The 14,889-nt window shown below is 48.7% G+C and overlaps 3 protein-coding genes across 3 annotated transcripts; 1 reads left to right on the forward strand and 2 right to left on the reverse strand.

Annotated features, from left to right (window-relative positions):
• Nucleotides 1-5,561: 5,561 nt before the first annotated feature.
• On the reverse strand, nucleotides 5,562-7,678 carry HOO65_030470 (RNA polymerase II mediator complex component SRB4; the record flags this gene model as incomplete). Its single annotated transcript, XM_071001984.1, has 2 exons — nucleotides 5,562-7,153; nucleotides 7,312-7,678. The coding sequence occupies 2 exons, from the start codon at nucleotides 7,676-7,678 to the stop codon at nucleotides 5,562-5,564; spliced, it is 1,959 nt and encodes a 652-aa protein (XP_070860149.1).
• A 19-nt stretch (nucleotides 7,679-7,697) lies between these two features.
• Nucleotides 7,698-8,081, reverse strand: HOO65_030471 (Mediator of RNA polymerase II transcription subunit 17; the record flags this gene model as incomplete). Its single annotated transcript, XM_071000426.1, has 1 exon — nucleotides 7,698-8,081. The coding sequence occupies one exon, from the start codon at nucleotides 8,079-8,081 to the stop codon at nucleotides 7,698-7,700; it is 384 nt and encodes a 127-aa protein (XP_070860150.1).
• A 2,271-nt stretch (nucleotides 8,082-10,352) lies between these two features.
• HOO65_030472 (6-phosphofructokinase) lies at nucleotides 10,353-12,847 on the forward strand (the record flags this gene model as incomplete). The annotated part of the gene is made up of 2 exons (XM_071001923.1): nucleotides 10,353-11,540; nucleotides 11,648-12,847. 2 exons carry the CDS (start codon nucleotides 10,353-10,355, stop codon nucleotides 12,845-12,847), a joined length of 2,388 nt encoding a protein of 795 aa, XP_070860151.1.
• Nucleotides 12,848-14,889: the final 2,042 nt, after the last annotated feature.

Genomic DNA, 14,889 nt, shown 5'->3' on the forward strand with positions numbered 1-14,889 from the left:
GGACAACTGAAACGAAACACCTCTAGCTGCCAGCTAGCCAACAAAGACCTGCCTCACTAGGGCTGGCAAGCTCTCTGGTTCTAATTCAGCACTCAACCGAGTACGATGGAGAACCATTACGCTAGCCACCTTGCCAATTTCTTGGGCACTTTATTCCTACCAGCGATTCGGTAGTAGCCAACATCAACAATATTGGAGGAAAAGAAAACAACATCTGAGGGTGAAGTCTTCCTTCCCCTCTTCTCGCCTTGCAGTCCTTCTTTCGGACATGCCACGACTGCGTTGTGGAGACAGCTGTTGCTTTCGTTTTACGACACGTACTCTATCAATTTCTCTTGTCTTCCATACGCCTTTTTTTCCTCTCCTCTCTCTGGCGCCCCTTCCGTCTTTTTCTTTTCTTTTATCCTTCCGTTGTACTTCTCGAATCGACTCTGCTCTCTATGGTTCTTTTTTTCTTCTTTTCTTTCTGGCACAATTAGACTTTTTTGTTATCTTTCTAAGGGAGACGAGACAAGGGAAGCCCCTCCCAAGTTCCCTCGCTCTCTACACTCCCTTTTCTTAATTTCGACTTTGCGGCGAGGATGTTCTTTTTTGCCTTCTTCCTCTTTGCTTTTAAAATTTCCGAGGGCTTTAAACTCATTCAAGACGGCTTTGAGGACAGGTAAGCTTCTGTATCTCTCGACAGACTGCAGTGCAGAATCGCGACGCTAGGGCTTTTTTTTTTCTTTTCATCTGTCTTTGGGGTCTCTTTGTAGCTGGGTGGCGAATAACGGGTGTTTTTTTTATCGGGTTTCCTTCTTTGCTTGGTGGGTTTGTTTATTTGTATTGCCTCGTGTATATGACTATACAATGTTGGCTTCTCTTGTCGTGGCGTTGCTGTTTTCTCTGTCTGACTGAAAGTCTGTCTTACTCGTTTATCCTTCGGGTTCGTCTTATTTCTTTTCTCGCCCAATATACGTCTCTTATCTCAAGGTTTCCTTCTCGCTTGATGCTGTCCATTCCTGCGGCCTTGGCAAGACATTTTTGCTTCTTGATCATCGGCTTCCCGTTTTTTTTCGTCCCCATCCTATTCCTAGCTGATCAGCTTCTGCTCTCCCTATGCACATCGTCTCCCTACATGCATATACATGCGTATATTGTGGGTTATATTAACTTGGGATTTGTTTAAGAATGTTTCAAATTACTGTCCGTCTGTCTACTTGGCCTGGTATGACATGGGGGGAGAGAGGCCAGGTTGTTCAGGGCAGAGCTGGACAGGACAGAGCACACAGCGAGGGCCAGAGAGGACAGCAGAATGGCAAGGGCTTGGAAGAGCAAATTGAAAGGGGAGAGAGAGGAGAGTGTACGTGTACAAGAGAGAAGGGGAACCGGGGAATCTGTGACTCGGACTCGGTCCGCTGATGGGACCACTTATTGAGGGATTAAGAGCCAATAGGAAGCGATATAGGCCAGCCAGTTTGTTTATAACTGCATTTAGTTTCAGCACTTGGGATTTCTGAAGTTTTGTTTTCTGCTTTTTTTGTTTTAGCATCCCCTCTTCCTTTTTTATTGTTTTATTTTACTGCAAGAAAGGCACGGAATGCGAGGTTAGGAGCGTAGGATACCGCCATTGGTCACGCTTTTCTCTCTTGTCGTCTCCTCTTTCTCTCTGCCCTGCCTTGCACCTGAACTAGAAGTGAAACAGGTGGCGCTGAGAATTCGACCAAGTAAGCGAGAGGCAAAAGAAAAGAGCAGGAGAAGGAGGAGAGGAGCAATATAGTACAGGTTTCTTTTCAGGTTCCCCTCATCCCCTCGTACTTGTTCCTTGTCCTGCTTGTATAGCCAGCACCCTCCCCTTCCTCCTCTCGTTTCTCATTGGGCGTCTAGGGTTTTCTGTAACGAGAACAATATTTTTTCTTTTTCTTTCTGTTTTCCAGGACGGCTCCATATCAAGGCTTTCTGTTATCGTGGTCCAGAATGACATGGCGGATGGATGAATGGAGGGAGGGGGAGGGCATGTAAGTACTTAATATAAAGGAAAGCGCCGAAAGATACTGGTCACAACATCCCTCTTTTCCGTGTATTCCTTTCTGCCTGTTCACAGCGACTACTGATAGATGTTTCCTCTTCTCACCTCACAGGCAAACATCACCCCGCTCCTTCTCCCTTGCTCTCCTTGCGTCTAGCCTGCCAGACAAAACAATCCCTTTGTTGCCGAGTTGGTAGTATTTACTAGAGCTTAGAAGTAATGATAAAAAGGCCAAAGCAGAAATAAGCAAGGAAAATAAAGGATAAAGGATAAAAGCGACATCTTACCTCAAGGCGAATCTTACCCCCGAGTCTTCTACCTTCCCCTTGTCTCTACTCTTGTTAGTCTTCACATTTCCACAACATCCGCGTTTTTGTTTCTTCCCTCCTTTTTTTTTTCTCGTTATTTCTCTCAGATGTGGCCTTGTCTTTTGGGTTTTCTCTCTTCTTTGCACATCATAAGAAGAAACGATCAGAGGCAACGCCCTGTCACAGTCACAGTGCATTCTTCTTCCTTGTGATAGTGACTAAGATTACACGAGGGTAATGGCAGTTTTGCCAACTTCTCCCATTTTCCTCTGCCCACTGCAAGCTAGACCAAGGCAGGAGGAGGGTAGGGGAGGGGGGGGGGGGAGATAAGAGGGGAGAGAGAGGATGGCAACATCCCCGAGTCCCCAAGACGGGGAATGGAGCCGGCAAGCACAGCAGACAAGCGAAGTATGAAAGTGTGATGTGGCTTTGCGTTGAGATGTGGCTTGTATAACGATTCCAAATCACAACTGAGGCAGACAGGAAACAGCTGCAAAAGAGAAAAGAAGAAAAGAAGGAGCATCGGGGCTGATATCCTGGCTACTTGGCTGTTGCCTCAGCTGCTATAACATCATCACCCACCCCGTTCTATTTTCATATGTACGTATGAATATCTGCATCCCAAAAAATGGCTCATCAGTCACCACGTGAATGATGCACAAGCCCAAGCCCGGTAGAAAAGAAAAGAAACAAAACCAAATTAGAAACTAACAGACCCGGAGCCGGGCCTGGGCGATGATGCACTTTCCGCTCCCTGTCTCTGACCATTGCCATTACCCGTACCCGTGCCCTCATCCTCCCTGGCCTTTATGCTCTTTTGCTCTCCCTTGTGTTCCCAGAACAGTCAAAGATACCAACAGTGCAAAACAAACTAGAAAAAGGAAGTTCAGATCTCCATGGAGTAAGCAGAAAGAGATCGCCCACATTCCCCATAACAACGCCAAAGAAAAGGCCCATGCCTAGTCGATGTGTAAAGGAAGCATGTCAAAACGCCCAAGCGAGGACGAGGAGGAGAAGAAGGATGGGGTGAAGTAGGGGGACAAGAATGAGAGAGGAAGGAGAGTCGGAGGAGGATAGGAATACAGGACAGGGCAAGGGTAAGGCATGGCAGGGCAGCAGAAAGAAATCGAGCAAAGAATCGGACAAGTCACATAGTCACATACAGAAAACGAGGCCAAGAAAGAAAAGCTGCAATTTTGTAAATTTTCTTCTTCTTTCTGTTTCTCTCCCTTGAGGAATGAAGGGAGAGGAGAGTGTGATAAAAAGGAAGAATAAAATTAAATTAATAAAAATACCTGTGAATGAACTCAGAGCAAGACCTAGTCTAGACTCGGATTTCGCTCTCACCCAGCAGCACAGACTCACAATATGAAAGGCCTCTGCTCTGGTTCTCTAGCAATTAAAAAGCTTAATCTGACCTCTCACTTTTTTGTGACAAATGACAAGTGACAGAATCCAAGACAGGCAGTCCGGGCTTAAGTGCGCAAGCTAAATAGGAGGGAGGGAGGGAGGGAGAGAGAGAGAGAGAGAAAGAGAGAGAGAAAGAGAGAGAGAAGGGGGGAGAGCAAACGGCATGAGAAGAGGAACTCGCAGCTGTGCTTGTTTTTGACTCCTGTTGTACTGTCGTGTCGTAGTGTATGCATAAGCATGCAAGCATTGTTGATAAATGAACGAGGACACGGATCTATCACGAGTTTTTACTGCACCACGTATAGGACAGCTGGTATGGTGTGGTTGCAGTCTCAAAAGATAGGAACGTTGGGGAACATCGAGACATCCAACATGCGTATTTGGCTGAGGCAAAGCTGAAAAGACAAGCCAAGAGCAGAAGCAACACACACATACCACACATGAAGAAACGGAAACTTGCTGATTTCCTATTTTCTCCCTCCCTGAGTTTCTCGTCTGCAAGGGAAGAGAAGGCTACGAGGCTACACTACCTTGCGATTACACGACAGAATAAAAACACACAGCCAGGTCGAAAAAAAAACAGACAGAGACCAGAGGACAGCCAGCGCTACTCGATCTACACAAGGCTCGTTGTTCGCCAGAAGCAGAAGAGTATCCCCGCATCATTGGATAAGTAACATTGATATAGAATGTCGAAGAGGCGGCCGCGCGGCTGATGCTGATGATGCCTTGGTGTTCTGAAGCTGCTCGTCAAGCTTGTTACATTGCATCTCGCATTTTACATCGTGCATCTTGTGTCCAAGCTGCTAGCTGCAAGTCACTTACACAAGGTACGAGGGCAAGCCATGCAGCATTGACTTTGAGAACAGCCAAGACGCGATACGAAAAGAAAAAGGGAAGAAAATAGATATACACCCCAGCGACGAGACATGCACAGGTATCGGGTATCAGGTATCAGAGCCCCGGGTGTATCACATGAGAACATGATGTCTACGTACTTGGAACAACGCGGATACCCGTCGGGTCGTTGGTCCGTCGGCCCGTCAGCCAAATAAGCAGCCTCCTTTTTCTTCTTCGGGGGGTTTTCTCGTGTCTGCTCTCGACGAACAAGAAGAGGAAGAGGAAGAAGAAGAGAAGGGAGAGAAGGGAGGCGAAGAGAGTTCAGTCTCCCCTCTCGTCCATACAGCTAGGATCTCTTGCCTTTCCCTTCCCCCCCCCCCCTCTTCTATGTTCCTCTCTTTCTCTCTCCGTTATATGCCTCAAATTTACCCAAGACGTACGTAAACACCACTTCTTTCTTGTCCCTGTCCTTGTCCCAAAAACCAGTCGCAAATTTTGTCATTTCTTTAGCTCCCCTCCCTCTCCCTCCACATTTCCCGTTCCCTGCCCCAACCCTGACTGACCCTTACCCTTACCCTTACCCCGTATCCACCTGTTGCTTTTCTTCTTCTTCTCTTCCTCCTCGTCTCCTCCCTCCTTCACCAGGCGGAAATATCTCTATAAGCAGGGTGGATTAGAGGGGGGAAAAATAAGAGAAAAAATTCACCCCTCCCCCCCCCGCCCAACAAAAAGGATCAGTTCACATGCTCGGTGCTCGGTGTTTATCTTCCCCACAAGTTTGCTCATGGCTTATGGCTCAGCTTGCCCGGACCCAGCTCCGAATGTGGTCTCCCATCATGCCCATCTTCTTCTCCCCAATGTAAACAGCCCAAAAAATGCCCAATGCTATTATTGCGATCTCTGGCAGAAACATCAAGGACCAGAAAGCCTGTCTGCATTCCCTTGTGTTCTCACTCTCCCCTCTTATCCCCTTGTCTTACTCACCTAACCCTCCTCTACGCTTCCCGGAACAGCTCGCGCACTAGCTTCTTACACGCCTCCAAGACCCCGCTTGTGCCTGCATCCCCCCCAATACCCAGCCCATCGCTGATAGCGCCCCCGTGCTCATTCCACGTCATAGTAACACTCTTGGCAAAGGGAATTACATCCTCTCGCGCCCTGGTCTTTATCCCCTGTTTCAACGGCTTGGGCTTGGCTACAGAGACTGACACCCAATCATCAGCCTCCATGGTGGTGGTAGTAATGGCGCTGACGTTCTTAGCGTCTGTATCTCCATCAGCCCCGTATATGCCTGCGTCTGGATCCCTGCCTCCGCTGCCTTCTTCAGGAGACGGCGTGTCGAGATTCGCAAACACTGTCAACTGCGGATGGAATTTGCCGTCAGCGCCTTGAATGTCTTTGGCAGACACGGAGACTTTCGCTTCTGATCCCGCGCTCAAGTCAATGCGATGCAGTAGCATGGTATTGTCCAATGCGTGGGTCCAGTATGCCGGTAGCGGTAGGTCGTCAGAACCAGTAAGGCTAGGCATGCTAGTGCCTGCGGATATGGTGGGCACTGTTGTTGATTGTGCCGCAGCCTTGGCCTCTTTCTCTTCATGGCTAAGTGTGTCATGACAGGACTTGGTTACGGAATAGGCCATAGCCAGAGCAAGAAGCTGTCGTAGGTCGGCTAGGGTGGGATATTGCATCACAGGGGGGAAAATGTCGGGGAGACAGTTGGGGTGGTTGAGGTTTGTGTCATTAAGGATCACAGTGTACAAAGTGGTAGTCTGCGGTGTGAGATATGTACGGGCTCCGACAAGAAGCCGGCTGCTTTTAGTCAGAGAGAGACGGATATGAAAAGAAAGCGGTTCTAGGAGAGCCGAGATATAGGCTTGCGGGAGACTCATGCGCTCCGATTTGCTCACTTGATGGATGGCTTCATCGACCTTGTGCGGCGATGCAATCACAATAAACCGTGACTCGGGGAAGCCGGCGTTGTGCAAGGTCTTCACAACAGCGCCTACATATTGTATACACTCAACAAAAGCCTTGCGATGCAGCTCGCGAACAATAATGGGCCGTAGTAGATTGTGGTTTGGCACGTTGAGTGTAGGTGGGCTAGTTGGTGAAAATGGACGCGAACGCAAATACTCGCTATGGCGATGGGCATAGGAAAGCAGTATACACAGTGTAGTGTTGATGGCGTTTGCTCCTTCGTCATGTGGCAAAGACCCTCTATCCCGGGTGGCGTCGTTGAGATTTGCCAGTTCCAAAATTACCTTGCGTCTAGTGGGAGTTTGGTATACAATTCTGGAGGCTTCTCTGCTAACGCCATAGGAACCGAGTTGACGAGACTCTAGTATTAGCTCATGCCACAATTCCTGGGCAAATACGGTGTTCCTAGCTTCAAGCACATGAGCACTCAGTGGGGAATCTTCGGGTACTGGGTTAGGGAGACTCGAGCGGCCGATTATGGTTCCGTTTTCCTCAAGTGATACTAGCAAACGCTGCGAGACACCGCCGAGCTTGCCAAAATCAAGTTGGGCACTGCCATCATCAGCTCGCCTCATGGGCGCTAAACTAGCATTTCGGAACTGGGTATTAGCTATATTGCATTGGACTTTGTTAGTAACACGCGCCAAAAGCATGAGAAATATAAAAAACGGCAGCAGAGCAACAGAAGAGAGAGAGAGAGAGAGAGAGAGAGGCTGCAAAAGAAACAAGCATCTTGTCTTTCAGTCGCAGCAGTAGCAACAGCCTTACCTGTGGTAAACCCAAACTTGACTCCTAACGTCTGCCGCTCGTTTGGTAGCCGACAAACATTCCAGCCAGCTTCGGACACGGAAATGACCGATTCCCAGTATTTGTTCTCCTTTTCGATTTCCTTTTTGAGAGTTACTGCCGACTGCTTGGCAGCAAGTGAGACCTTGTCAATGTCCATCAAGGACCAGCCTAGGCCAACCTGATTGTCGTCTTGGATTCTTTCTGCGCTGACGTTGGACTCAATCATTTTGGTGGACCCGAGAGTACCAATGCCAACCATTTCGCGGAGTCCTTGTGTCAGGGTGGTCCCGGCTTGGACTGGCACTTCCTTTGTGAGAAGCAGAGAGATGAAGTCGAGAGTGATCATGGCGCAGTTGTGGGCATGGCTAGAAGGAGACAAAGACTTGGTTAGCGGCAGTCGGATCAGGTTTGCGAGGGGGTGCTAGAAGACTCTGGAAATTTGTTGGCACCCACTCAATCTTCTTTAAGATTTCCATCTTGATGACAGCAGGGTCTATTTTCTCGTCGTCTTCTTCAGCATCGTCGTCTTCACTGCCGTCCATATCGGCGTCCTCATCAATTTTTTCTTGAGAGTTGGCGACATCATTCGGGCTTTGTATTCTATTAGAAAGAGTTTCTTGCGATAAGGCCTTGAAGCCTCCAGGGACTTGTGCATTTGCACGAGCGATGAAATCAGCGACAGTTTTGGGAGAGCGATTGCTGTTGGTTGTTGGCCATGGGCGCAGGCCAAAGGGAATGTTATCTGACATGATTTGTAGATAGGATGAAGAAATGAAGGCGAAAATATTGGGGAAGAGACACAGAGATATTATACGATGAGATTAGAAATAGAATATACGCTGATAAAATTACTAAATTATGCGCAATCGTTAATGTTGGCCGGTAGTTGGCAGTAGATTTTGCTAGGTGGTGGGACAAAAACGATGTCATCATGAGGACAAGGCTGAGAGATTTGAGAACTGAAAACTAAAGAATTCTGCCGCCTTACTCGATACAGCCTTGTCTGAGGTTAGGCGGTGAAACAGGGGTGCCTAAGGCACTATCTAGACAAGCTTAAGCCACATGTACATGTGTATGCAGCCACAACTGGCCCCTCTCCCAATTTTCCCCTCAGCGCCACAGATCGTAAATACAAAACCGTATCAACGGCAATAAAAGCCTTGATGCTTTTATTTGTTTGAAGCCAGAAAATGTACAGCTAATCTAGACCAGGAATAGGGCCGTTTGCGCACGGCAGTGGGGCTTCTTCGCTCCACAAGTGCGTCATCTCGTCGGACGTCCCACCCTAAAAGCATCAAGCCATGAAGCCATCTAGCATAAAGCATACTAGGATTGGCAAGGTGCAAGGCACAAACTAGCAAGGTATAATTTGCAGCGCTTCCGTGTGCCCGGCCAAAATGGAAGGCGAAAGACCTAGACTCGACCAAACGCTATCCAAACACCAACACAAGCACAAATCAGGACAGGAAGGCTGCGTTTGATAGGTTAAATCACATCATATCAGATCAGACCAGGCCAGGCCAGGCCAGGTCACGTGGTGTTGGTGTATAGTACATGCACAATGCAGACCGGGCGACACGGCAGGACAAAGCAGATGACAGACAGATAGAAACAGACAAGGCAGGTTTCACTGTTTGCACAGCACGTAATCTGATGTTACTCATACGATGAGTGATACTACTACGACCAAGCTGTCAACGGCCTCTCTATTCTTTTTTTGTCCTTTCTCTTTCCTTTCATCGCTGTGTATTGCTGACTTGCTGTCTTGTTAGTCTTCTTATTCATTACCATTTAAACTGCCCTTATTAATTACTCGCTTTATCTTAGTTATCCTCGCCTTGTCCTTTTCCCTTGACACATTCAGCAGGATCCAAAGTGCGCTTACACCTTTCTTTTTCATCAACTTTGAGTCTTTTTTTTTTGTCTTGGTTGGCCCCTCTCCCCACCTATTCCTTTGAAGCAGCCTGGCCAATCATGTATTTCAATCCGGAGCAGGTGGAGTAAAAAAACCATCATACCACTATTGACAAGCTTTAAAAGGTAAGGAAGGAAGAGAAAAAAAAAGGTTACCAAGCAAAGAACCCCGCCGCCGCGCCTGGCTGATAAGATAACGGCCGGTAGAAGGAAGACGTGAAGCCGAAGCGGAAAAAAAAAACAGGCGCTTCAGTTCGATCAATAGCCAATTGAAATGGTGAAATAGCATGTTTCCTGTATGGTGACTTGTGGTCTTTTTCAACTGTGGATTGTAACCGCAACTGTAACTGTAACTGTTTGTGTGTGTGTGTGTACAAGTCAGGAAGGAGCCTAAGACACAAAGACAAAGCTTCCCCTCCAACCTCCCTTCTCCTTCCATTTTGGCCCCGTTGCTCTCTTCTTCTTTTTTTCTTTCTTTCCAACTTCCGGTTTCCGGCTCCCTTCTTTCCTAAAACTCCAAAAACCCTCACTCTGAACACAAGAAGCAAGAACTCCAACTGGAAACGAGCCGCAGAATCTGCAGCATCTGTAAAAACTGAAACGGCGATAGCACCACGGGCAGACCATCTTACTCTGTCGCGTGCTTTCCTAAAACTAGCGCTCTTTCTCTGTGCTCGGGAAAACCTCGTCTTATTGTCATTTTTTTCCTCTTGCCGAGTTTTGCTTTTGCTCTGATTTTGATCAGCTCACATTTGTTTTCTCTCCTTTCTGTTGCTGCTTCTCCGCATTTCCCTCTATTCTCTATTACCTCTATTGTTCTCCCTGTATTGCCTCGCTGTATTGCCTGACTGTTGCCTGACCTCGCTTATTCAATAAAGCCCCCATCTTATCGTCTTATATATTTCTCTCCCTCCCTCTTCTTCCCCCTCCCTGAGCGGGATATGCCACCGACTATCCACCGGCAGCTCATCTACCGGCCTATTGAGATTCTTTTTAACCAGCTCCGCCCATTCTTTCGCCGCCTCTTTGCTCGACTTCTCGTCTTTTTCCCCCGCAACCAGATCTTAGCCGCTCTTGCTACACCACTCTCTTCCTCGGACCTCAAAATGACGGACGGACCTCGGAAAAAGATTGCCGTCATGACCTCGGGAGGCGACTCCCAGGGCATGGCTGGTGTTGTACGTGCGGTTGTGCGTATGGCCATTCACATGGGATGTGATGCCTTTTGTGTATATGAAGGCTACGAAGGCCTAGTCCAAGGCGGAGACTTCATCCGCAAGATGGACTGGGACGGTGTCCGTGGGTGGCTCTCTGAGGGTGGTACCCTAATTGGTACTGCGCGCTGCATGGCCTTTTACGAGCGCCCTGGTCGCTTAATCGCCGCCAAAAACATGATCCTCAATGGAATTGATGCGCTTATTATCTGCGGTGGTGATGGATCTCTGACTGGTGCCGACCGCTTCCGTGCCGAGTGGCCTAGCCTCATTGACGAACTTGTGTCTAAGGGCGAGCTTACCCCTGACCAGGTCAAACCCTACCAACACCTCAATATTGTCGGCCTTGTCGGCTCCATCGACAACGACATGTCGGGTACTGATGCCACCATCGGCTGCTATTCGGCCCTGGCCCGTATTTGCGAGATGGTAGATTACATCGAGGCCACCGCCTACTCACACTCCCGTGCCTTTGTCATCGAAGTCATGGGACGCCACTGCGGTTGGCTTGCCCTAATGGCTGGTGTTGCTACTGGTGCTGATTTCCTCTTTATTCCCGAGCGCCCGACTGACGATGACTGGAGAGATGCCATGAGCGCCACGGTCAAGCGCCACCGCAATTTGGGCAAGCGCAAGACCATTGTGATTATTGCTGAGGGTGCTCACGATCGCAACGGCTCCAAGATTTCCCCCGAAATGGTCAAGGATCTGTTGGCGGACCCTAACGGTCTGGCCCTAGATACCCGGATCACTACTCTTGGCCACGTGCAGCGTGGTGGTACAGCCGTTGCCTATGACCGTATGCTGGGCACTTTGCAAGGCGTTGAGGCTGTCAAGGCTGTTCTCGAGGCGACCCCTGAGACGCCGACATGCTTTATTGCCATCAACGAAAACAAGATTGTGCGCAAACCGCTAGTCCAGGCTGTCATTGACACCAAGGCTGTGGCCAAGGCCATTGAAGCCAAGGACTTTGAGGGTGCTATGGCACTTCGTGACACAGAATTCTCTGATCAGTACCACTCGTATCTTATGACGACCAACGTTCATGCTGACGAGCACGATCTGGCGCCAGTTGACAAGGTGAGTTAGGGAATATGATTTTCTTTGCTTTCTCCTCTCTTTCTTTTTGTACACTGTATTTTCCCCTTGTATGATTCTGTTTACCCCGAAACTAACCAACCGAATAGAGAATGAAAATCGGATTCATCAATGTCGGCGCCCCTGCTGGAGGCATGAATGCTGCTATCCGTGCCGGCGTGGCCTACTGCCTGTCCCGTGGTCACGAGCCTGTTGCTATTCACAACGGCTTTGCTGGCTTCACCCGCCACCACGACGATGCTCCCCTGGGCGCTGTTCGTCCCTTTAACTGGCTTGAGGTCGACAGCTGGGCTAGCAAGGGCGGTTCCGAGATTGGCACCAACCGTGAGCTTCCGGAGGAGTCCGGCATGGACAAGGTGGCTGAACTCATTGAGCTGTACAAGTTTGATGCCCTATTCCTAATTGGTGGCTTTGAAGCCTTCCATGCCGGCTGCCAACTGCGCAAGGCTCGTGACGAGTACCCGTCGCTATGCATTCCCATGGTTATCCTGCCTGCTACCATCTCCAACAATGTTCCTGGCACTGAGTTTTCGCTTGGTTCGGACACCTGCTTGAACGAACTGGTCAACTACTGTGACAAGATTAAGCAGTCTGCTTCGGCGGCACGTCGCCGTGTGTTTGTAATTGAGACACAGGGTGGCAAGTGCGGCTACGTTGTTACTTTGGCTGGCCTCAGTGTGGGCGCTGCGGCTGTGTACACGCCCGAGGAAGGCATCTCTCTAGAGATGCTTGCCGCCGATGTCAAGCACATGAAGGACGTCTTCCGCCATGATAACGGCAAGTCCCGGGCTGGTCGGCTCATGCTTATCAACGAAAAGGCCAGCAAGGTGTACAATGCCAAGATGATTGCCGACATTATGCGTGACGAGGCCCATGACCGCTTCGAGTCTCGTGACTCCATTCCTGGACATGTGCAACAGGGAGGTGTGCCGTCGCCTATGGATCGCTGCCGTGCTGTGCGTCTGGCCATCAAGTGCATTCAGCACCTGGAGTCCTTTGGCCCGCGAACGCAAAACAGAGTCAAGCACGACCCGTTGGGCGCGTGTGTGATTGGCATCAAGGCGGCCAATGTAGTGTTTTCGTCGATTGAGGAGCTGGAGAATGAGCACACCGACTGGCCCAACCGCCGGCCGCTGTCGGCCCACTGGACGGGTCTCAAGGACATTGTCGACGTGCTGGCTGGCCGGCCCGACTACCCCAAGCCTGAGAAGAGCCTGTCGGGCCTTATGGCCAAGGACAACAAGCGTGGCATCATCTCGGCTGATGCTCATTCAATCAACTCCAACTAGAGCGATGGACGCTATGATGAGCCGGATGTGTAGCGTCAGCGCCAGTGCCAGTGCCAGTGCCAGTGCCAGTACTAACAGAAGCAGGAGCGGCAGCAACTGCAGGGTAATAATGGCCGTTCAAAGAAGTGGGTGCGGACAGGAGGGATATGATATTTTTTGTCCACGGACCTTTTTGTTTTTTTATCCTTCTATTGGCTTATGTTGGGACTGTCCTGAGTGTGTCCCTTTTCTTGGGTTGTTTTTTGTTTTCGTTATTTTTTCTCCCGTTTTCCAACGTTTCGTTTCTTGATTGTTTTCCGATGTTGCGTTCCTGTGGTTATCCTACTTCTAGTAGCTCCCATACCTGTGTATTATAGGAACAAACGGATAAGTCAATCCTGCTGGCCTTTTTTTTGTCTGTATTATTAGTTTTTTTTTTTTTTTTCTTTTTTCTTCTTTTTTTTTTCCTTCTTTCATTTTCGTTGGCTTTCACTCTCCTTCGTCGTCTTCCTTTACATGCTTCTGGCCTTGCTTTACTTTTCCTTCTTTCGTCCAGCCCCTCTTGAGCCTCATCACTTATTAGTGATGCACTGGTTGTTTGTTAGGGGGTAGTAGAATACACAAGCACTGGAATAAGCCGAAATTCCCAAGTCTATCGAGGGAGGGAGAAGAATACAAGGCGCAAAAGCAAAAAGAGAATACTATAAAAATTACCAGACTTTAAAAACAGCAAGTCATGAAAACCAAGCTGCTCTCTACGTCACTAATAACATGATGAAGATTAATGTCGAGGAGCAGGGCTAAAAATAGAAGCGGCGGCAATTTTGCCTTGTTTCCCTTATTTCCTTTATTTGCTTGTTTTGCTCGTATTGTCGTAATGGATACGGGGAGAGATAAGGGTTCGTATGACAACAAAGACAAGGAAAGCGAAAGATGTCCGCTTGGCCGTTTAATCTGACTTGGGAGCTGATGTGTTAAGATACTTTAAGAAAGGGAACAAACAGATGGAAGCGAAGACTGGACTTTGGTGGCATAGCACAGGACTTGTTTTCGGTAGTAACCCTATATACCATGTAACCCTATGTGTTATGTTTGTGTCACATTGCGTTGACTCTCGCCACAACGTCTAAGCGCGTATGAACATACGATGAAAACCACATCGGTTGCTTGTGTTTGATTGGCAATCTATGGGGCCTAGTTTAATTATTGTGAGCTGTTAAGAGATGCCTCTTAGGTCTTTCCAAAAGTCCCTATCTTTTGGCTATCATCTGCTTCTGCTAGAATGGAGACGGAGACGGAGACTAAAACCCCGATCTAAAGGTGGCGGTAGAGAGTTAGGGATAAATAAACAAGATAAAAGCATGGGGTTAGATAGCTGAGAGATTAGCATTGGGCAGGCGGCGATCAAGATAAGGGCCGGAAAGCGGTGATTTTCTGGGCATCAAACTCAAGATGAGCAAGGGAGGGGGTGTGCGTGGAGGGAAAGAGAAGAGGGGAGAGGAGAAAGAATGCAGGAAAAAGCGCACCAAGAAGAGGCGCAAGAAGGCAGGAGGCAGGAAAAGAGGGGAGATCGGAAAAAGGCAGACGGGTTGGGGAGGACACAGGACACAAGGAGGAGCCTTCGACAGAAGATCTTGTTTTATTTTCGCTTATATTACTTCCCAAGTTGTTTTGCTCTTCTTGTTTATCCCTGACCATATATCCAAGCTACGGATGACCTTTTTGTTGCTTTCTCTTCTCTTTTTTTTGTTCGTTCGGAGGCTTTTCCCTCACGCCAGACCGCGAACCGGCTCGTGCGCTTCGATTCGGGCGACTATTTTCTTCCTATGACAAGCTTTGTTTTTTTGGTATCCCCCCATACCTCCTGTGTTTAGCAAGGCAAGTAGACAGGTCCTCACACAACCCGGCTGTCCGGCTAGGGTGGCTTAAGACGCTCGCTTCTACGGCACGGACACGGGCTCTTTTTGGTTTTTCATGTTCTTGATTCTGGGTCCTGGCTCTGGACATTCTTTGGTGTGCTAAGACCAGCTTGTGGGAAAATCCTTGCGTCAAATGGTGCCGCT

This window comes from Ceratocystis lukuohia, assembly GCF_044167205.1.
Source record: "Ceratocystis lukuohia strain C4212 chromosome Unknown Supercontig3_pilon, whole genome shotgun sequence".
Taxonomy (NCBI): domain Eukaryota; kingdom Fungi; phylum Ascomycota; class Sordariomycetes; order Microascales; family Ceratocystidaceae; genus Ceratocystis; species Ceratocystis lukuohia.